This window comes from Schistocerca cancellata, chromosome 6 (genome assembly GCF_023864275.1).
Source record: "Schistocerca cancellata isolate TAMUIC-IGC-003103 chromosome 6, iqSchCanc2.1, whole genome shotgun sequence".
Classification (NCBI taxonomy): domain Eukaryota; kingdom Metazoa; phylum Arthropoda; class Insecta; order Orthoptera; family Acrididae; genus Schistocerca; species Schistocerca cancellata.
This window is the reverse complement of record NC_064631.1, coordinates 551,077,289-551,101,180: the sequence shown is the minus strand read 5'-3', so window position 1 is coordinate 551,101,180 and position 23,892 is coordinate 551,077,289. Positions and strand designations below refer to the sequence as shown.

At 43.4% G+C, this 23,892-nt stretch overlaps 1 protein-coding gene across 2 annotated transcripts in view; it reads right to left on the bottom strand.

Moving 5' to 3' along the window:
* The window catches only part of LOC126190848 (venom dipeptidyl peptidase 4-like), a 290,630-nt gene that overhangs the window by 38,154 nt on the left and 228,584 nt on the right, over nucleotides 1-23,892 (bottom strand). For both annotated transcript variants that reach the window (XM_049931436.1, XM_049931435.1), the window contains exon 9: nucleotides 17,259-17,382. In XM_049931436.1, coding sequence (XP_049787393.1) covers nucleotides 17,259-17,382 — 124 coding nt within the window. The remainder of the gene's footprint in view (nucleotides 1-17,258; nucleotides 17,383-23,892) is intronic.

Here is a 23,892-nt window from a genome sequence, read left to right as displayed (position 1 = left end):
CAGCTGATAGAGGCCTTCTGTCAGGTAGTCACTGTAACTCACCACAACAGTGGTGGAGCGTTTGTCTACAGGGAGGATGATTATGCCAGGATTTGTTTTCAGGTTGTGTATCGCTATCCTTTCTACTGTTGAAAAGTTAGTGTTATTAGGAAGGGCCCTGGGGAAGGATGGTGAGGTCAGCTGGAGGTAAGGAATTCCTGGAAGGTAACCTGGTTTTTGTTAGATGGGAAAGTGGAGGGTCACACTTGGAAGGTGGTATGGATAGAGAGAGCCATGGTTCAGCGTTGGGATCAGGTTGACTTTGGGTGGGGGTATTGATGGCAAAGAAGTATTCGAATTGTAGGGATCAGGAGAAGAGTAGTAGATCCTTTACAAGTCCAGCATGGTTAAACTTGAGAGTACGTGTGAAGGTGAAGCCTTTGGATAGAATGCAGACTTCTGTGGAACAGATGTTTTGGTGGAAAGATTAATAACAATGTTTTGGGTTTTCTTGTGTTCTGTGGGTGTAGGAAGGGTGCCAAGAGGAAGTTTTGTAGGATGTGGTAAATTGAAGAGCACAGCTAGCCAGGGGCTGGGGGCTATGGGGGAGGGAGGGGTTGGGGGGGGGGGGGGTTCACTGTGAGCAGGATGGTTGTTGATGGATACTGGTTCCCTAAGGTGGCTGTAGGATGTCAACATATTGGACTACTTATGGAGGTGATGTCTGTAATCTCCTCCAGTTGTTTGAGTGCAAGAGGGCCTGTTTTGGAGATGTTGTGTGTGTGGTAAGGATAGCACAGTATTAGTATCTCTTTTAGGGTGTAGAGGTGGTTCTAGGATGCCTGTGCCATGGAGAGTTGTTTCAGTATCAGGTTTGTGAGGGGTGGGAACTGATGGAATCTGAAAAGCTGAAGATTATTGTGAAAGGAAGGGTGGAATCCAGAGGAGGAGATTTTTATGGTTTGGCCATTGAGGTGCAATTTCATGGTTTAAGCAGCATTTAAGGAATAGTATGTAGTACTGGGTTTTAGCCAAAGAAAGTGGCACTTTTCTGAAATGGCACAGAAAGATGGATTAGGAGTCCATCATGGTGTTACAAAATGGGAAATGGCATGGGAAATGGGTGAATGAAAGCATTAGTTAGTTATAATGGGAGATGGATAATACAGCATGAGTTCAGAGAATGGAAGAATGAAGGTAATTGTGCTGGGAGCAATAGCATGATTTTGTGGCGTGAGGATATTTTGTTGCATGTAAGTTATCATCACATGTGGGAAAGAAGATGGACTGACACAAAATTCTACTGGGAGCCATGTGTGAGGAGGGATGGACAGATTTGATGTTAAATGTAGAGGTTAGCTGCTGGAAGGTGTTATAACAGTGATCCAGTGGACGGGTGGTACGTAGAACAGCCTAACATGCTACTGAAGCAGCTGCGACTGGTGCTGTAGGGTGCCACAAAAGGCATGCCTCCTTTGTTACTATCTATAATCTACATCCTCTTTAGCCTTACTGTATTGGCCATCTGCATCTTGTCCTACAGTTTCTCACTTGACATCGTTATGCACAAGCTTCATCACTGCCAACTACCATGAAGATGTGCGATTTTTATGACACCCTATAGCACTGGTCGCAGCCATTACGACTGCGAAGCACTCTGTTCTACATACTGTCTGTCCACCAGATCACAGTTATAACTCCTTCCAACAGCTGACCACTACATTTAACTACTGAATCCGCCCACCCCTCTTCACTCATTGCTCCTATCAGAATTTTATGTCTTTCCTTCTTCTTTACTGCATGTGATAATAACTGAAATGCGATCAAATATCCTCAAACCACTAAACCATACTATTGCTCCCAGCACAATTCCTCCTTGTTTTTCACTCCCTGAACTCATGCTATATTATTCAGTTTCTCTTATAACCAACTAATGCTTTCACTTGCTCATTTCCCCACATCATCTCAAATTTTCTAACACCATCCCTTCCCTAATGAACCCTGCTCCATCTTTCTTCACCAGCTCAGAAAAGTATTCCTTTCCCCGTTCCTTAAATGATGCTTAAGCCATGGAATCCCCCTAGAACAATGTAACCATAAAAATCCCCTCCTACGGAGCCCATCCCTCCTCTCACAATGACCTTCACCTTTTGAGATACTGCCAGTCTCTATACTGCAAAAACCTGGTACTGCAGAAACACTTCTCCATGGCACAGGCATCCCAGAACCACCTCAACTTCCTCCACAAGATACTAGTACTGTGCAATCCTTGCTACATATGCAACATCTGCAAAGTAGAAATCCTTGCACTCTATCATCTGGAGGAGGATTTCAGACATCATCTCCTTAAGTTATCCAACTTCTTCACATCCTACTCCCACCTTGTGGCACTACTATTCCTCAACACCCATCCTACTCACAGTGAACCCCTTCACAATCCCCTCATAGCATCCAGACCCTGGTTAGCTGCCCTGTTCAGTTTGCCACATACAGGGTTTGTATAAAAAGTAATGAAACTGAGCTTTTGAAGCAAAATTTATTGTATATATCACTAGAATCACTTATTACTCTTCAATGTATGGCCCTTGAGAGTCAACAACTCACTGCATGCAAAATTTCCATGTTTCAAATGCTGCCGTGAATGCTGAATCCGAGATGGCCTCGCCGTGGCAGCTTGGACCTTCTCCAGGGTCCAATGACAGTGTCCTTTCAGAGAAGTTTTAGTTTGGGGAACAAAAAAAAGTCTGGCAGGGCCACATTGGGACTGTAGGGGGAGCTGAGGAATCGTTGGAATCCCTTTTTTGACCAGGTAGCTGGCCACCATGAAGCAGGTGTGACTTGGCACGTTGTCATGATGCAGCTTCCAATCATCAGTGATGGCTGGCCTCATGCGGTGGACTCTGGCTTTCAGTCTCTTGAGCACTTTGCAATAAAAAGCCCCACTGACAGTTTGGCCTCAGAGCACAAACTCATGATGAACCACGCCCCTGAAGTCAAAAAACACAACAGCATGGCTTTCACCTTCGATTTGGTCATGCAAGCCTTTTTTGGATGTGGGGATGCTGTAGTGTGCCATTTGGCACTCATGTGCTTTGTCTCTTGGTGATACTGAAACACCCAGGTTTTGTCTCTGGTGAAAATGTTATCTAAAAATTCCGGATCAGCTTCAAGGCTATGGAGATTGTCTTGGCAGGCGTCCACATGTGCTTGCTTTTGAACATCTGATAAAATCTTCAGGACCATCTCTGTGTAGATCTTCCTCATCGACAATTCTTGGTGATGATGATGCACACTGTCATTTTATCAGTCTGAGGTCATCTGCTATCATCCTGACACTCATCTGATGGTCAGTGCTCAATAAAATGCGCATACGGTCGATGATTTTGTCAGTTTTATTAGTTGATGGGCGTACGGAGTGTTCCTCATCCTCGACGCTGCTGCAGCCCTCTTTAAAGCTCTTCACCTACCTGAAAACCTGAGCTTTCGACAGGCAATCATTGCCATAGGCTTGCCGACTCACATCCAACGTTTCTGTACCCAATTTTCCTAGTTTCACACAAAACTTAATGGCATAACATTGATGATCATTTGCTACATGTTGTGCCACAACCAATGACTTTGTGACGTGTCCACTCATCAAACGATGTTGCCGAGACAAGAGCCTGCAGGCGACTGGCATGCTGTGCCCCCCTGGTGAGCAAGCGTTGTGAAGTACAGTCGCATCAGTAAAAAAATCAGTATCATTACTTTTTATTCAAACCCTGTATTCACAAATTCTGTGAACGTCCACCCTCCCATCTAACTACCCACTGATCACCTTCCAGGAATTCCTTATCTCCAACTTGACCTCACCATACACACGCCCCCCCCCCCCCTCCCCCGCCCCACCGGGTCCCTTCTTAAATACACAAATTTTTCACCAAAAGAAAGAGCAGCCATACACAGCCTGAAAATAGATTCTGACATAATCATCATCGAAGGGTCCACCACAGTGGATATGAGTAGCAGTGGCTAACTGATAGAAGGCCTCTGCCAACTGTCTGACATCCACCTACAACATCTGCCATAGTGACCTCATCCCAGAAGTTTAACACAACTTCCAGTCCATACTGAAATCCATAGGCTCTTCCCAGAACCTCTATCCTGAGTCTTTCTCCTTCCTCACCCCAACAACACCTTACACACACACACACCTTCTACATGCTCTCATAATCCACAAACCCAACAATTCTGACACCCCATTGTAGTTGGCTAATGTGCTCCCACTGAAAGAATTTCCTCTGTTGTTGACTAATACCTCCAACTAAATGCCTGAAATCTAGCCTCTCATTTCAAAGTTACTAACCCCTTCCCTCACCAACATTCCACCATCCCCACCCCTTCACCTCCTGGTCCCTTACTCATCACTGTTGATTCCATCTCCCTGTACACAACATACCTCATGCCCAAAGCCTTGCTGCTATTGAACACTACATGTCCCATTGTTCTTCAGCCTGCAAACCCCTTACCCCATTCCTTGTACACTTTATGAACTTTATCCTGACCCACAAATACTTTTCCACTGAAAGGAAAGTATACAAACAAGTCCACAGCATAGTCAGGGACACTCGTATGGCACTTCCTGTGCCAACCTGTTTATGGGCCATCTAGGACAAATCTTCCTAGCCTCACACAACTCCGAACTCTTAGTCTGGTCAGGTTCACTGAAGATGTATTCATGATCTGGACTCAGGATCAGCGTACCCTACCCACATTCCTTCAAAACCTCAAGTCCTTTTCTCTTATCCACTTTACCTGCTCCTCCTCTACCCAATGTGCCACCTTCCTGGATGTTCACCTCCACCTCTCTGATGGCTCCAGCCATGCCTCTGTCCACATTAAACACACTAACCACCAACAGAACCTGCCTTTCAACAGCTGCCATTCTTGTCACACCAAAAAATCCCTCCAATGCCACCTATCCATCTGTGGATGATGTAGATGCAGTGACAGAAACACCCTTGCTGAGCATACTGCAGGTCCCATGAAGGCCTTCACAGACAGGCAATATTCCCACACCTAGTCCACAAACAGATTTCCCATGCAAAATCCTCTTAAGTCCTCAATCCTCTCACCATCCCCTAGCAACCAGCTATGAAGGAGTGCTCCTCTCGTCATGCAGTATCAACCTGGACTGGAGCAACAGAATTGTCTCTCATCCTGCCCTGAAATGAGGGACATCCTACCCGAGATCCTTCCCACTGCAAAGTGCTGTTCTGTCATCCACCTAACCTACACAACATTGTAGTCTATCCCTATGCCACTCCCACTCACAGTCTCTTGCAACAAGGATCATATCCCTATGGCAGACCAATGTGGAAGACCCGGCATCTCTTACTCCACTACAAAATTGAGCACCTAGTGACAACACGCAATTGAGCACAACATGCTCAATTTCAATGGCTGCTTCACAACCCAGGCCATCTGGATCCTTCCCTCCACCACCATCTTCTGTGAATGGTGCAGATGGGAGTTATCCTTACAACACATACTCTGCCCCTGTAATCATCCTGGCCTCAATCTCAGGTAACCTACTGTTCCCACACCCTCCACCCAATGGTTTTCCCTTCCTATATTCTGTCACTCCCTCAAAATTCAGGTCCTTACATCACCTTGAGAGTGTGCCACTACCCATTAGCTCCTACAATCATGCATTACATGCCTAGCCCATCCCAAAGCTAGAAAGATTTCTTTCTTTTGTGTGTGCCTATCGGTGACCCAATGGTTCTGTTTTTTGATGAGTAGTCTCTTTTAATCTTAAAGTATTTAAAAATTAATAAGGTATGTATGCATAGCCTGTAAGAAAGAAACAGTGGAGAATAAAAGGATAAATATGACTATATCAGTTCCAAGATAAGGTAAACATGTCTAACGCCAAAACTTTTTACTGCAAGCCCTCATTAAAACAATCAATGCAGAGTGAAGAAGTTGACAGAAGGTAAATTACATTATTTTCTAAATTGATCAGTCATTGCTTTGTGTAACTGAAACTGAATTACATCGTTTACGAAAATTCAGTAGACAAATCCATAATTACAGTAATGGCTTACAGAATAACTACAGTTATGAAACCTTAGGCTTCCGAACTGCTAATTTCCATAACTGAAAAGCAGAACTAGACCATATTTTCTTCACTGATATTAATCTTTTTCACTGTCATACACAATGCTTTAACAATTATTTTGTATTTCATTGGAAAGATTCTGATGCACGAAGTGAACATCAGTACAGAAAGTACTGCTCTGTCAAAATGAGGGGAAGAACTGTACAGGTTTAGATGCCTAACTTTTTTATCTCAAATAACCTTCAACTTGTTAAAGATATCAGTTACAACTTTTCACCTACACCAATTCTGACGAAGGGCTCATGAAATACAGAACCAACACATTTTTGCATTTTCATTAATCACTGAGACACAGGCTTCCATTTCTTTCTCAGTTGAATTGTAGTATTCTTTTCTGGCAGAATAGAATATTTGTATGAGAAAATTTAGTGGCAAAGTTCCCTGTAACATATCATTCCATGGCTTCCCATGTGTGCCAGATTATTCACAGCTAGATTCTGGCTGTAGGGGTGAAGAGGGTTTCTGTTTGGTCTAGAGGTGAGGGGCTGGTCTTTCTTTAATCTTCCTTAATGGGTGGCAGTCTGAGCTGACAAGGCTGACTTTAAAGCAACTAAATTCCTCATGACAAACAGTGTTTCCAAACTTTTTGCGAAAAAAGTTTTAAATGTATTTGTTAGAACTTCAAGTTTAACACATATATTTCGGAACGACACAACACATATAAGTCACAGAGTAAGTTGACAAGTTAGACATGTGTACACATTAGCATTCGAATGAGCACTGAGTCCCAGTCTAGCGGCCGCTGCTCGGCTGGCCGCTTAGGTGGCGCAGCTGCTGCATGGCTGGCAGACAGCGCCGCACGTAGAGGACGCCCGTAATTGCGTGGTGGCACTTTGAATGATCGGCGAGTCACAACACTTTTCCCCACTTTGAAATTGTTGCACTGGTCTTGATGGAGGTGTCCTGGAGATGGCTAACGTCCATAGGCATTGTTTGACTTGCCGTAGTAAAGTCTCGAGGAGGAGGCTTCCTGTACGGACGGAAGTGTCCCCGATGATAATGGGTCGAGATGACAGGAGACGTAGGGGTCGAATCTGCTGGGGCCCCATGCACCAATCTGCCCGTTGCAGCAAGTCCAGTTGATATGACAGGAGACATGGGCGATGTGTCGGCGTCCGTTGGAGGAGGAGGTGAGTAGATTTGCTCTGACAGAGGATGGTCCTCCGGTTCCTGCATGGGCACGTCTCCTGGTGGCGTCTGTTCTGGTGCTGGCATCGCGATGACGGTGAGAGGGCTGCGTTGTGAGTATTGAGAGATGCCAAGATCCTGAGCATCAGGTATAGCCAAAGGTGGTGTGGCGGCATTCGGAACAGGCATTGCTGGCACACGAGGCCGAAGCTGGTCCGAATGACGCACTGCAACACCCGTGTCCGTCTGGATTTCATACAGGCATCTGCCACGGTGTCTTAAGATGTGGTCCGGGCTCCATTTTGGCCGCCTGCCATATCCCCATACCCAGACGAGGTCGTCGGCGGTGAATCGGCCAAGTGAAGGCACCCGCGGCCGGGAGGTGGAAGGCCGCAGAAGATGAAGTAGCATGCGGGGCTGTCGGCCATGTAAGAGCTCAGCTGGGCTGTGGTCGCCCATGGGGGTGAAAAACTGGAGAAGCGTATTATCAGCAGCAGAAGAAGTCAGAAGTTTCCGCGTCTGAGCCTTAAATGTGTGGACCAGTCGTTCAGCCTCACTGTTGGATTGTGGATGGAACGGCGGGTCCGTGAATGCGTAACGCCGTTATGAGCACAAAAATCCGCAAATTCGGAAGAGGCAAATTGTGGACCATTATCAGTAACAAGAGTAGAGGGGAGGCCTTCCAAAGAAAAAATGCGGGAGAGAGCACTGGTGGTTGCCGCGGTGGTAGGTGACGTGCAACGGACAATGAAAGGAAAGTTAGAGTAGGCGTCAATTACGAGGAGCCAATAAGTACCTAAAAAGGATTCCGCAAAGTCAGCATGAATGCGCTCCCAGGGCTTCTCAGGTGAAGGCCACGGTGACAAAGATGACTGCGGGGCAGCGGCCTATGACGCACAAGGGCCGCAGGCAGCGACCATGTGTGCTATTTCAGAGTCAATGCCAGGCCAGTACACATGACGGCGCACCAGAGATTTTGTGCGAGACACACCCCAGTGCCCTTGGTGAAGGAGGCGCAAGACCGAAGCACGCAAAGATGCCAGTACCACAACACGTGGCAAAGCATTTTCAGTGGAGAGGAGGATAACACCATCCCTAGCCGTGAGGTGGTAGCGCAAAGTGTAGTAGTTCCGCAACGGATCAGAAGTCTTAGCGGATGGGTGATCTGGCCAACCCTTCTGAATACAGCGTAAAACCCGGGAGAGGGTAGGGTCAGAACCCGTAGCAGCCGCCAGCCTGTACCTAGTGATGGGGAACCCATCCACAACCCGCTGCTCGGCAACATCCAGGTGGAAACACAGAAGTTCGTCCCTATCGAATGCATGATCAGGACCCATGGGAAGGCGAGACAGACCATCAGCATTTGCATGTTGAGCCGTTGGCCGGAAATGAATCTCATAATTGAAACGAGACAAGTAAAGAGCCCAACGCTGGATGTGGTGTGCAGCCTTGTCGGGAAGTGACGTTGATGGATGAAACAAGGAAACAAGTGGTTTATGATCTGTAACAAGATGAAATTTTGAGCCATAGAGAAAAACACCAAACTTGTGAAGAGCATAAATGATGGCCAAAGCTTCTTTCTCAATTTGAGAATACTTTTGTTGGGCATCCGTGAGCATTTTGGAGGCATAAGCAATGGGTTGTTCCGAACCATCAGAAAAACGGTGTGCAAGGACTGCACCGACCCCAAATTGAGAGGCGTCTGTGGCAAGAACAAGATATTGGCCAGGTCGATAAGAAGCCAGGCACGGGGCCTGTTTCAGCATAGTCTTCAATTTCTGGAAAGCCGCTTCACATGACGCGAACCAGTGAAAAGGCACGTTTTTATGCAACAGGTGATGCAACGGCTGAGCTACCGAAGCCGCAGACAGTAAAAACTTGTGATAGTATGCTATTTTCCCCAAGAAGGCCTACAGTTCCTTAACAGATGTAGGGTGAGGAAGGGCATCGATCGCAGCGACAGTTTGTTGAAGCGGATGAATACCATCTCAAGAGAGTTGAAACCCCAAGTACATGATGGATGCCTGAAAAAATTGTGATTTCTGAAGATTACACTTAAGACCGGCAGTCTGTAAGACATGAAAAAGTGTGCGGAGATTTTGAAGATGTTCTTCAGTGGTGGAGCCAGTGACAACAATGACGTCCATGTAATTGATACACTACATCTACATCTACATTTGTACTCCGCAAGCCACCCAACGGTGTGTGGCGGAGGGCACTTTACATGCCACTGTCATTACCTCCCTTTCCTGTTCCAGTCGCGTATGGTTCGCGGGAAGAACGACTGTCTGAAAGCCTCTGTGCATGCTCTAATCTCTCTAATTTTACATTTGTGATCTCCTCGGGAGTTATGAGTAGGAGGAACCAATATATTCAATACCTCATCCAGAAACGCACCCTCTCAAAACCTGGCGAGCAAGCTACACCGCGATGCAGAGCGCCTCTCTTGCAGAGTCTGCCACTTGAGTTTGTTAAACATCACCGTAACACTATCATAGTTACCAAATAACCCTGTGACGAAACGCGCCACTCTTCTTTGGATCTTCTCTATCTCCTCCGTCAACCCAATCTGGTACGGATCCCACACTGATGAGCAATACTCAAGTATAGGTCGAACGAGTGTTTTGTAAGCCACCTCCTTTGTTGATGGACTACATTTTCTAAGGACTCTCCCAATGAATCTCAACCTGGTACCCGCTTACCAACAATTAATTTTATATGATCATTCCACTTCAAATTGTTCTGCACACATACTCCCAAATATTTTACAGAAGTAACTGCTACCAGTGTTTGTTCCGCTATCATATAATCATACAATAAAGGATCCTTCTTTCTATGTATTCGCAATACATTACATTTGTCTACGTTAAGGGTCAGTTGCCACTCCCTACACCAAGTGCCTATCCGCTGCAGATCTTCCTGCATTTCGCTACAATTTTCTAATGCTGCAACTTCTCTGTATACTATAGCATCATTCGCAAAAAGCTGCATGGAACTTCCGACACTGTCTACTAAGTCATTTATATATATTGTGAAAAGCAATGGTCCCATAACACTCCCCTGTGGCATGCCAGAGGTTACATTAACGTCTGTAGATGTCTCTCCATTGATAACAACATGCTGTGTTCTGTTTGCTAAAAACTCTTCAATCCAGCCACACAGCTGGTCTGATATTCCGTAGGCTCTTACTTTGTTTATCAGGCGACAGTGCAGAACTGTATCGAACGCCTTCCAGAAGTCAAGAAAAATAGCATCTACCTGGGAGCCTGTGTCTAATATTTTCTGGGTCTCATGAACAAATAAAGTGAGTTGGGTCTCACACAATCGCTGTTTCCAGAATCCATGTTGATTCCTACATAGTAGATTCTGGGTTTCCAAAAACGACATGATACTCGAGCAAAAAACATGTTCTAAAATTCTACAACAGATCGACGTCAGAGATATAGGTCTATAGTTTTGCGCATCTGCTTGATGACCCTTCTTGAAGACTGGGACTACCCGTGCTCTTTTCGAATCATTTGGAACCTTCCGTTCCTCTAGAGACTTGCGGTACACGGCTGTAAGAAGGGGGGCAAGTTCTTTCGCGTACTTTGTGTAGAATAGAATTGGTATCCCGTCAGGTCCAGTGGACTTTCCCCTGTTGAGTGATTCCAGTTGCTTTTCTATTCCTTGGACACTTATTTCGACGTCAGCCATTTTTTCGTTTGTGCGAGGATTTAGAGAAGGAATTGCAGTGCGGTCTTCCTCTGTGAAACAGCTTTGGAAAAAGGTGTTTAGATTTCAGCTTTATGCTTGTCATCCTCTGTTCAATGCCATCATCATCCCAGAGTGTCTGGACATGCTGTTTCGAGCCACTTACTGATTTAACGTAAGACCAGAACTTCCCAGGATTTTCTGTCAAGTCGGTACATAGAATTTTACTTTCGAATTCACTGAACGCTTCACGCATAGCCCTCCTTACGCTAACTTTGACATCGATTAGCTTCTGTTTGTTTGAGAGGTTTTGGCTGCGTTTAAACTTGGAGTGAAGCTCTCTTTGCTTTCGCAGTAGTTTCCTAATTTTGTTGTTGTACCACGGTGGGTTTTTCCCGTCCCTCACAGTTTTACTTGGCACGTACCTGTCTAAAGCGCATTTTACAATTGCCTTGAACTTTTTCCATAAACACTCAACATTGTCAGTGTCGGAACAGAAATTTTCATTTTGATCTGTTAGGTAGTCTGAAATCTGCCTTCTATTACTCTTGCTAAACAGATAAACCTTCCTCCCTTTTTTTATATTCCTATTAACTTCCATATTCAGGGATGCTGCAACGTCCTTATGATCACTGATTCCCTGTTCTGCACTTACAGAGTCGAAAAGTTCGGGTCTGTTTGTTATCAGTAGGTCCAAGATGTTATCTCCACGAGTCGGTTCTCTGTTTAATTGTTCGAGGTAAATTTCGGATAGTGCACTCAGTATAATGTCACTCGATGCTCTGTCCCTACCACCCGTCCTAAACATCTGAGTGTCCCAGTCTATATCTGGTAAATTGAAATCTCCACCTAAGACCATAACATGCTGAGAAAATTTATGTGAAATGTATTCCAAATTTTCTCTCAGTTGCTCTGCCACTAATGATGCTGAGTCGGGAGGTCGGTAAAAGGAGCCAATTATTAACCTAGCTCGGTTGTTGAGTGTAACCTCCACTCATAATAATTCATAGGAACTATCCACTTCTACTTCACTACAGGATAAACTACTACTAACAGCACTGAACACTCCACCACCGGTTGCATGCAATCTATCCTTTCTAAACACCATCTGTACCTTTGTAAAAATTTCGGCAGAATTTATCTCTGGCTTCAGCCAGCTTTCTGTACCTATAACGATTTCAGCTTCGGTGCTTTCTATCAGCGCTTGAAGTTCCGGTACTTTACCAACGCAGCTTCGACAGTTTACAACTACAATACTGATTGCTGCTTGGTCCCCGCATTTCCTGACTTTGCCCTGCACCCGTTGAGGCTGTTGCCCTTTCTGTACTTGTCCAAGGCCATCTAACCTAAAAAACCGCCCAGCCCACACCACACAACCCCTGCTACCTGTGTAGTCGCTTGTTGCGTGTAGTGGACTCCTGACCTATCCAGCGGAACCCGAAACCCCACCACCCTATGGTGCAAGTCGAGGAATCTGCAGCCCACGTGGTCGCAGAACCGTCTCAGCCTCTGATTCACACCCTCCACTCGGCTCTGTACCAAAGGTCCGCAGTCAGTCCTGTCGACGATGCTGCAGATGGTGAGCTCTGCTTTCATCCCACTAGCGAGACTGGCAGTCTTCACCAAATCAGATAGCTGCCGGAAGCCAGAGAGGATTTCCTCCGATCCATAGCGACACGCATCATTGGTGCCGACATGAACGACCACCTGCAGATGGGTGCACCCTGTACCCTTCATGGCATCCAGAAGGACCCTTTCCACATCTGGAATGACTCCCCCCCCCGGTATGCACACAGAGTGCACGTTGGTTTTCTTCCCCTCCCTTGCTGCCATATCCCTAAGGGGCCCCATTACGCGCCTGACGTTGGAGCTCCCAACTACCAGTAAGCCCACCCTCTGCGTCCGCCTGGATCTTGCAGACTGAGGGGCAACCTCTGGAACAGGACAAGCAGCCATGCCAGGCCGAAGATCAGTATCAGCCTGGGACAGAGCCCGAAACCGGTTCGTCAGACAAACTGGAGAGGCCTTCCGTTCAGCCCTCTGGAATGTCTTTCGCCTCCTGCCACACCTTGAGATGACCTCCCACTCTACCACAGGTGAGGGATCAGCCTCAATGCAGGCAGTATCCCGGGCAACCACAGTCGTAGTCCGATCGGGGGATGCGTGGAACGAGCTGGCCGTCCCCGACAAACCCTCATCCGGACCCCCACAGTGATGCCCATCGGCAACAGCCTCAAGCTGTGTGACCGAAGCCAACACTGCCTGAAGCTGGGAGCGAAGGGATGCCAACTCATCCTGCATCCGAACACAGCAGTTGCAGTCCCTATCCATGCTAAAAACTATTGTGCAAAGAACGTCTGAACTAATCTACAGAGAGCGCAAACAAATCGACACAAAATTTAAATGGTTATTAAAATACAAGATTGCCTAGTAAATGCAGTAATGCTGCTACTTGCACACTGCTGACACCCAGGGACAGGGAGCAATAATTGTTCCAAGAATCGCTGAAAGAGAGCAGGGGCGCTACCAACCCCGAATGGCAAGCGTTGGTATTGATAGAGGCCGAAAGCCGTGTTAAGGACCAGAAACTGCCGGGAAGCAGCGTCGAGAGGAAGTTGATGATAAGCTTCTGACAGGTCAATTTTAGAAAAATACTGGCCTCCAGCAAGTTTAGTGAACAGTTCTTCAGGACGGGGCATAGGGTAAGTGTCGATGAGGCATTGAACATTTACAGTAGCTTTGAAATCGCCACAGAGACGAATATCACCATTTGGCTTAGCAACGACAACAACAGGAGAGGACCACTCACTGGAAGTGACAGGAAGCAAGACCCCTGAAGTAGTGAGACGATCCAACTCCCGTTTTACCCAGTCACGAAGGGCCACAGGAATGGGCCGAGTCCGAAAAAACTTAGGCTGAGCAGTGGGTTTGAGTGTGATATGAGCTTCAAAGTCGTTTGCATGGCCTAACCCAGGAGAAAAAAGGGATGAAAATGTCATCGACAAGGAATCCAGTTGAGCATAAGGAATAGCATCAGAGACAATATTGACAGAGTCATCTATGCAGAACCCAAAAACGCGAAAGGCATCGAAAGCAAAAAGATTTTCTGCGTTGCTCTGGTCGACCACAAATATGGGAACAGTGCGAACGACGGATTTGTAAGATACCTCAGCATTAAACTGTCCCAAGAGAGAAATCTTCTGTTTATTGTACGTCCGTAATTGCCGAGTGACAGGTGACAGGAGTGGAGAACCCAACTGAAGATACGTCTGAGAATTAATTATAGTGGCAGCAGAACCGGTATCCACTTGCATGCGAACACCTCGACCAAGGATTTGGACAGTGAGGAATAAATTCCCTGAAAGGGAAGAAGTGCAATTGACAGACATCACAGAATCAGAATCAGCGTCATGTTCATGAACATCATGTATGCGGTCAGATTTGCAAACGGAAGACACATGACCTTTTTTTTTTGCAATTGCGACACACAGCCCAATGTTGGGGACAATCCTCGCGTGAATGTTTCGTAAAATACCGCGGACATGAAGAAAGTTGCCAGGGGTTTTGCTGCAGTTTCTTAGCGGGTTGTTTATGGCTAGGCCGAGGCTGCGTGTGGGAGTGCACTGCGGCCACGTCGGCCGGTGGGGACGCGCCGCACGCATCGTCAACAGCGCACAGAGGTTGTGTTTCCCCGACATCACCCCACGCCTCTATTTGTGCCCCTGCGGCGTGAGAAAAAATTTCAAAAGACTGCGCAATGGAGAGAACTTCATCTAGAGTCGGATTCGACAATTGAAGGGCACGTTGCCGAACTTCTTTGTCGGGCGCCGACCGGATAATAGCATCCCGTACCATGGAATCAGCATAGGATTCTTTGTGAACGTCAGTAACAAATTGACACTTTCGACTGAGACCGTGAAGTTCAGCAGCCCAAGCGCAATAGGATTGATGTGGCTGTTTTTGAGAATGATAAAAGGCAACATGAGAGGCTACCACATGCATTTGCTTTTGAAAATAGACAGACAGAAGTGAGCACATTTCAGCAAAGGACAAAGACGCAGGATCCTTCAAAGGAGCCAATTGTGACAACAACCGATACATTTGAGGTGAAATCCAGGAAAGTAACAGAGACTTACATGGTTGTTTGTCCGTGACATGAAATGCCAAGAAGTGCTGTCGAAGACGTTTTTCATAATCAGACCAGTCTTCCACCGTCTTGTCGTAAGGAGGAAAAGGAGGTACAGCCTACGATGAGAAACGCCCCGCATTTGACGCCGTGACGAAATCGTGAATCACCACTGTTAGAAGCGTTTGCTGTTCAAGGAGATGTTGCAATAGTTGCTCGACAGTAGCCATGGAACCCTGTGAGTCAACGGTGAAAAGGAAAAAGCCACTACCTCGTCGCCAATTGTTAGAACTTCATGTTTAACACATATATTTCGGAACAACACAACACATATAAGTCACAGAGTAAGTTGACAAGTAAGACATGTGTACACGTTAGCATTCGAATGAGCACTGAGTCCCAGTCCAGCGGCCGCTGCTCGGCTGGCCGCTTAGGTGGCGCAGCTGCTGCATGGCTGGCAGACAGCGCCGCACGTAGAGGATGCGCGTAATTGCGCGGCGGCACTTTGAATGATCGGCGAGTCACAACAGTATTGCCAGGAAGCATCATCTTGCAGAAGCACTATTATGGGAGCAGGAAATGGCCAATGAAAATGCCGCAGGAAATGGCCAATGAAAATGCCTACATCCCGCTCCTGAATCAGAATGGTTGGAAAGTGTGAATGCAAAACAATTTCATGAAGCAGTCTGGAGCCCAGTGACATTCAGGAGTCAGTAGGCAGCCCTCTTGAGGGTAGAAGTCATGTGTCCTCTGGAGCAGAGGTGGTGTTTCTGTAGCATATTTCAGAGGATGGAAGTTGATGATCCTGGGTGATCAAGCATGTTACTTAACAAGTATGGAAGACAGAGAGAATACAAAGTGCATTCCAAGTGTAATGGAACTGTTCAATATACATCTTTTTTCTTCAGTATTCAGAGAACACAGAACACTACAATTTAGAATGTGATCTGAGATCCAGACCACAAATTGTACACTTTCTATGATTTTAATTAAAAGTACATTGATGAAGCATAATGGTGACATAAAATTAACTATTTTATGAGAAACATAATAATTTTTGTTTCCAATATACTTCACAGTTTTGTTCATTTGTGAAGTCAAGAGTATTTAGATTTAGTATTACAATCATACTTATTGTTTTCCATAATTTTTCAAAACGATAAAATCACCATAAAACTTTATCATTCTCTGCTTTTATGAAATGTTAATCGATTTTAATTCTTTGGTCAAAGACAATGATCATATCAATCATGTAAATATATCTTTGTACTGAATATAACAGAGGGAAACATTCCACATCCTTTCGTCTTTCCCTCTCCTTCCCTCTTTCCTGACGAAGCAACCGTTTGTTGCGAAAGCTTGAATTTTGTGTGTATGTTTGAGTTTGTTTGTGTGTCTATCGACTTGCCAGCGCTTTTGTTTGGTAAGTCTCATCATCTTTCTTTTTAGATATCTTTGTACTGAAAGTGATACAACTCTGTTCTTGTTCACTTGAAGTGTGTCACTTTTTGCTACAAGACTCCAGGAAGTTAGATTTTGCCAAGAAGAGTGTTAACTTATGAAAACTGCAAAATATGGAATAAAATAGTTTTCAAGGAAAAATGTATTCCTGCCATATGGTATTATTTATTTGATGATTGGATAAAGAGAATCCAGACATCTCTTTGCAGCATTAGCATGACGGAGCCATTAACCTATGACAGTTGAGCTAAAACCAAGAAGAACTTATAAACTGATTCTCTCTTTCTCCCTAACAAAGGACTAGTATCACAACACACTAATGAAGCCAGCAATAAAGGAGCTGGCCTAAGAAACAATGCATTGCACACAGACTTGCCAAGATATGTAGTGGTTTTTCACTTCCTGTTTAACTTTTTACTGGCTGTGTGTGATTAAAAACTTCCAAAAATAACATCTGGGCTGCATGAGCAGTTACAGAATTTGAAATGATGTACTAAAGAATGGGATAAAAAAACAAAAAGAACATCACCAAAAAATGAGGAACACTTTACAAACAGTAGGATAATTAGCTCAACAATCTACATGACATCTTGACACAAAAATCTCAAATTTGAGTAAAGATTTAAAAACAATAGTCAATGAAATTTGTAAAATTATTAATAAAACAGTAATTGCAGCACATTTACATACTCTAATAATGATACTTACCTCATGGCAGTCCCCATCGTCAATCATGCAGACCATTATTTTTGCAACTGTCTGTACTCTATTTTTCCACAGAACTACAACTTCATTCTCAGATGGCCATGTAACACCACATAATATTGGGTCTCTGTGTGGACAAATAAAAAGATCATTTCTGTTGAAACAAACTATTTTAAACTGCATAGCAGAACTTCTAACAAAAACTGCTGTATTCTTTTGGTGCAAAGAATATATTCATTACAGTGGATGACAATTACAGATTTGCACTACACTAGTGTGGCAACAAAAAGCTAAACGTAAATTTTAATCATGTAACCAATGTTGCTGTTGTTGTGGTCTTCAGTCCTGAGACTGGTTTGTTGCAGCTCTCCATGCTACTCTATCCTGTGCAAGCTTCTTCATCTCCCAGTACCTACTGCAGCCTACATCCTTCTGAATCTGCTTAGTGTATTCATCTCTTGGTCTCCCTCTACGATTTTTACCCTCCACGCTGCCCTCCAGTACTAAATTGGTGATCCCTTGATGCCTCAGAACATGTCCTACCAACTGATCCCTTCTTCTAGTCAAGTTGTGCCACAAACTCCTCTTCTCCCCAATTCTATTCAATACCTCATCATTAGTTATGTGATCTACCCATCTAATCTTCAGCATTCTTCTGTAGCACCACATTTTGAAAGCTTCTATTCTCTTCTCGTCTAAACTATTTATCGTCCATGTTTCACTTCCATACATGGCTACACTCCATACATATATTTTCAGAAATGACTTCCTGACACTTAAATCAATACTCGATGTTAACAAATTTCTCTTCTTCAGAAACGCTTTCCTTGCCATTGCCAGTCTACATTTTATATCCTCTCTACTTCGACCATCATCAGTTATTTTGCTCCCCAAATAGCAAAACTCCTTTACTACTTTAAGTGTCTCATTTCCTAATCTAATTCCCTCAGCATCACCTGACTTCATTCGACTACATTCCATTATCATTGTAACCAATAATGTATACCTTTGTCAAAATTATTATCTGTACAATACTGTCTGCCTGACAGAGTCTCTCTCTCTCTCTCTCTCTCTCTCTCTCTCACACACACACACACACACACACACACACACAGGCACGCACACAAGCACACCAACCGAATACAAGGCTAGTCTTCCTTGCAGAGTGTAAAATTTAGATCCTGAGGTTTTTCCATAAGCCAAATAAAGAAATGGCTTATTTACTTATATTGAACATGTGTTCCATGGATCAATTCAATCATGAGCTTGCCCTGGATGTACAATGTGTCAAGATTTTGATTTGATTACAAGAGATAGTTACTTGTATATAAGATTTAAATTGAATTCTAATCATATTTACAGTGGAGATAATACTGCATTACAAAAAATATAAACAATAAAAAAGTATGAGCTTCACACTTAAAGACTGTCTTGTGCACAAATAATCTGGAATGTTTCAGAGTTATCATACAACTGGGCAATCAGTTCAACAATACTAGTCATGAACTGTTTAGTTTGTCATTTACTTGGAAAGCTCTCATGCACAAATTGCTCAATGATACAGAAAAAACTGATCCAAGAAAACCAATATAATTTAATTTTCAAGAAGTTGCTTAAGATTTTAAGCTTCATGGAAAGTTGAAAACTTCAGCATCAGCATACTTAGTACCTCACAGGACCACACAATACACCTACCTAGCTGGTGGTTGTAGTGGTGGTAGTAGTAGTAGTAGTTTTATTCATCCACAGATCACTTTTACAAAGGTATTGGGCATGTCATAGTATTATAATTTAATAATAGGAATAACGATGTAATTTATGTATACAGGTCATATGCCTAGGGCCTCCTGTCAGGTAGACTGTTCACTGGGTGCCAGTCTTTCGATTTGATGCCACTTCGACGACTTGTGCATTGATACGGATGAAATAATGATGATTAGGACAACACAACACCCAGTTCCTGAGTGGAGAAAATCTCTGACTCAGCCAGGAATCGAACTCAGGCCCTTAGGATTGACATTCTGTCACGCTGGCCACTCAGCTATGACATGTATACAGGTATTTACACACTTGCAGATTTATTTTGATAAGGGTGGGGCAGATAGTTGGTTGTGGCATTATAGTATTCCTCATCCTAAGATTTGCCTGAAGTAATTTAGGAAAACTATGGAAAACCTAAATCAGGATGACTGAATGAAAACTGGAGCCTCCATCCAACCGAATACAAGGCTAGTCTGTTTACAACAATATTACCTCGCTTAGTTTATCACTGGCATAAAATATTGTTTTGCAAAGAAGATATATAATAATGAAAAAGGCTAGTGCTATATTTTTCATTCCTTTCTCATGCCTTGTCACCACACATACTGCACACACTATACACACATTATTTCGACACTAGGCACACTATCTGCTGACATTAGGACCACAGTGACAATGTTTGGTTCCCATTTTGAGTGCTGCAGCATCCCATTTGCTATCATGAAATAATAGTTGTTCAACTATTCTTGTAAATGATTCCCTTTCCTCCTTGAGATATGACACTGTGTCTCTTTCTCTAGTTTATTGAACATGTAAAAATTTCTACTCATTTAAGTTATCCTTTGTGTTTTTGTAGGAATTGTTGCTACAACTCTCTCATTGTCACTGACATCAGTTGTAGAATGGATATCCTCAAATGAAATCAATCTATTTGTTTCCATTAGATCTAACATATTTCTTCTGAACTTTTGAACCATCTGTTCTAAGTAGATATTTAGCATTGTTTTGCAGGATGTCTGCTACTTACACAGCCTTAATGACCTCAGCACACTCCACATAGCTTAACTGGTTAATGTGTCCTCCAATGATAACAATATAATTGGGGAACACAGGAATTAGCAAGCTGTGATTTTCTCTAAAGCTTTCGGTGACATCTGAGGGCGAACCCTGTGATTGATAGAAGGATCCAATTGTGTTTCTACCCACCCTTTATACTGAACCTTGACCAAATAATTTAGCATGCACCTTCAATTTCTATCTTGGTGGATTTGGGTTCCTTACCTACTAGAACTAACATAACACATCTGTTTTGTATTAGCCTACCATTTCAATATACACTTACATTTACCCCAAATATTTCATTGCTGTAAATTATAAGTTTTAGCCTCCTTTCTGACATAGTGTCACTGGAGCTCCATTACTCATTAAGAGTACTTCAACTTCTGGTACTTCTTGGTGAATGATTCAGCAGCTGATCACTAAGATTTTAATAATCTCATTTGCAGGAGGCATATTTTGGGTACTGGAATCTCATGCTGATGGACTGAATGGAGTCAAAAAAAGAAGAAGAAGAACTTTTGTGTGGCCCACATACAGTCAGCTAGCTGGTTACTGGCCTCTGATGTATAGTGTGCCCCTGAGGTATTTAAGGGCACCCTAGAGTTCTCAATCTTACGGCTGTTCCCTCGATACGTGGACAGCCTCTTCAACATGTTGAATGAGGACCACATGCATAAAAACTGAGTGCGCAAGATGAACATTCTTATGCTTTGCTGTCATTTACCTGAGAGGTAGTATTATCTTAACTGCTGAAGATTACTGAACTCCTACCAATATGTGCTTACTTCACTGACATGAGGTACTGCAAGCTTTCCAACAGCTGAAGTGTGTTACTATAGACTATATAGTTGACCAAGACAGTGCAGCTGTGGGTGTGTGTCTTTTGTGTTACTTAGCTCCGCAGAAGGCCACTGTCTGAAAGTTCAGCAACAGATTGTCTTGTTCATAGGCCTGTCAGTTATTCAATGCTTCAGCAATGCAACTAGTGGTTATCATTTTGCTACTCATTATTTGTCTTCTACTCAAAACATCCCAGTATCATATTATCTGTGAGGGACATTCCATATTAATTTACACCTTATTTTTTCCATCATTCATGGTGTACCATTTGAGTTATTATTGCCGTTGCAAGTATGTAGTACTTGGTATAACAGTAGGTGGCAGGACAATCACTAGAAATGAAATCCCTGCACAGTACAGCCCATTTTCTCATTGCATGAACAGACACCATGAACTGTATCATTGAGGTCAACACAGGATAATGTGGAGCCTGTGGAAGGAGGGTATAAACACTGTGGATATTCAAGGTGATTGGCAGCAGTGAGTAGAGAGTTTGTATCATCATGAAAAAGTACTCTCACAACATGACACTGCTCATATACATAATACAAGACAGAAAATCACAGCTGCCATCACTGAAATGGAGTTCCAGGTACTGCCACATTCATTTTATTCTGCTGCATTTGCCCTTGTGATAACCAATTATTCAGGACTACTTGTGAATTATTATATTCCTTCTAACTTGTTCTCATCTGTCTCATTGGTACATACTTGATCGTCCTTGTAGGGTGTGTTAGCATAAGCATTGCACCAATTGACAAATAAGCCCAATTTCCATCAAAGTCATTTAAAGGCATGCCACCACAAATAAGGCATTCTCATGTCCTTGATTCTGAATCCTACCTTGCTTCTTTTTATTCATAAATTGCATCTTGTGGTAATTAGATAAAAGATATGGTAATTTTTTCTAGAGAGTCCAGATTGTATGTATGTATGTGTGTGTGTGTGTGTGTGTGTGTGTGTATGTATGTCCAGGATCTTCATTCAAACCCTTGGATCAATTTCAACCAAATTTGTCATACAAACTGCAAATTTCGCAAGTACCATCACTGTGGGGTTTACAACCTCCTGATTCCAATAGGAGCACAGATGCAAGCAAAAATGCATTTTTTCAGCCTCTCCCATAAATACTGTACTGCACAACAGGCATTTTGTGTGGTTATAGTAACTGCCTGCCTTATGGGCCTACTTTGCAGGGGACACCTTACATGTCAGGCTAAGAACTGGCTTTATAACCCTCGAACTGTAGGTTTATTTATTTATTTATTTAGTCCTTCAAATCCTACCTGTATGGAATATATACAAGGATACTGGACATGGTTAGGTCTTTACAAAATAAAATACAGTTTGTATTGTAATCCTGAGGACTATATATTGAAGTAATTTACCAAAGAGTCATATATACCCCAAACATTAGAGGCAACATACCAAGTAGAATATTCATGATGCATCTTTATTTTTGATGTTTGGTTTCTAGGTACTCTATCAGACTGTAAAAGCAATGATCAATTAAATATCCCTTTAGTTCAGCCTTAAAACTACTGAGTTTCCTTACTGATTTAATATGGTTAGGCAGATCATTGTAAATTTTTATCACAGTATGTAGAATGCCTTTTTGGCACAATGATGTTCGCACCTGTTTCATATGAAGGTCAGATTTTTGCCTTGTATTGTATGCATGTATATCTTCATTTTTTAATAAAATATCTGGGTGTCTATTGATATATTGTTTGATGAAAACTGATGTTTTGTAGATAAAAATGCAAGGAAGAGGAAGAACTGACAGTTTTTTGAACATGGGTCTGCATGATTTCATATTGTTTACCACTTCAATAATTCTTAATATTCTCATTTGCATCCAGAAAATTTTAATATCTGTTGTTGCATTGCCCCAGAAGATTAAGCCACATTTAATTACAGAATGCACATAGGAGTAGTATACATTTAGCAGGCTGGCTTTGCTGCAACAAGTTTTTAAGATCCTTATCATGTAGTAGGTTTTGCTTAGTTTTCTTTGCAAATATTCAATGTGTAACTCCCATTTTGTGTGGTTCTGGAGCCAGGGTCCCAGAAACTTTGTGCTGTCAACACATTCAAGGTTGCCCTCCACAGCAGGTGTGTTGTGTTTGGATAGTATTAGCCTGCTTTACCAACATGTTTTGTGGTGGCTACATGTGCAGATGGGCACAGGTGGGAGAAGGTTGAGAAGGACAGAGGAGGGGATGGCCAGGTAGAGACAGAGAGAGAGAGAGAGAGAGAAGGCAGAAGGTGTGTTGTACGGTTAGTATCAGCATGCCTTGCAGGGGCTACACACGCTGGTGGGATCAGTTGGGCTGATAGATAACAAGAGTGGGTATTAAGAAAGATAGGGAGGAGGTGATGGGACAGAGAGAGGGAGAGGAAGGGATAGACAGGGAGAGGTGGGGAGGATGAGATGAACAGAGATATTGGGCATGTGCAGAAGGAAAAGGGGAGGAGCAGATGGAAGGATAGAGAGAGCAAGAAGGAAAAGTGGGACAGATGGAGATGGAAGGATGATGTGCTAAGAGAGGTGTGGGGGTGGGAGAGGTGGACATTAAGAGGGGGGAGGAGGAGATGTGTGCTATATCTGAGTGAAGCTGCAGGTAAAATTTCAATCAATTTTTGAAAATTTTTGTTAGATGCCTTTTCAGTGACAGGAATTATACTACTTACTATTCCTGCACATATATCATTTGCAAAGAGAATAAAATTTGCAAGTGAAAGATCATTTATTTGCATTAGAAAAAAACAGAGGACATGAAATAGAACCCTGCAGTACATATAGCTGACTGTTTCAAATTATGATTGACTACTGCTAAGTGATCAATTTATTTCTAACATTGTTATGCAAAACACAAATTATATGTTTTTCTACCAACTCCTAAAGCTCAGCTCACAGTAGCACTGGAAGGTTGCCCTGTTTGTTGTTTGGTGATTTAGATTGTGAAATTTCTTC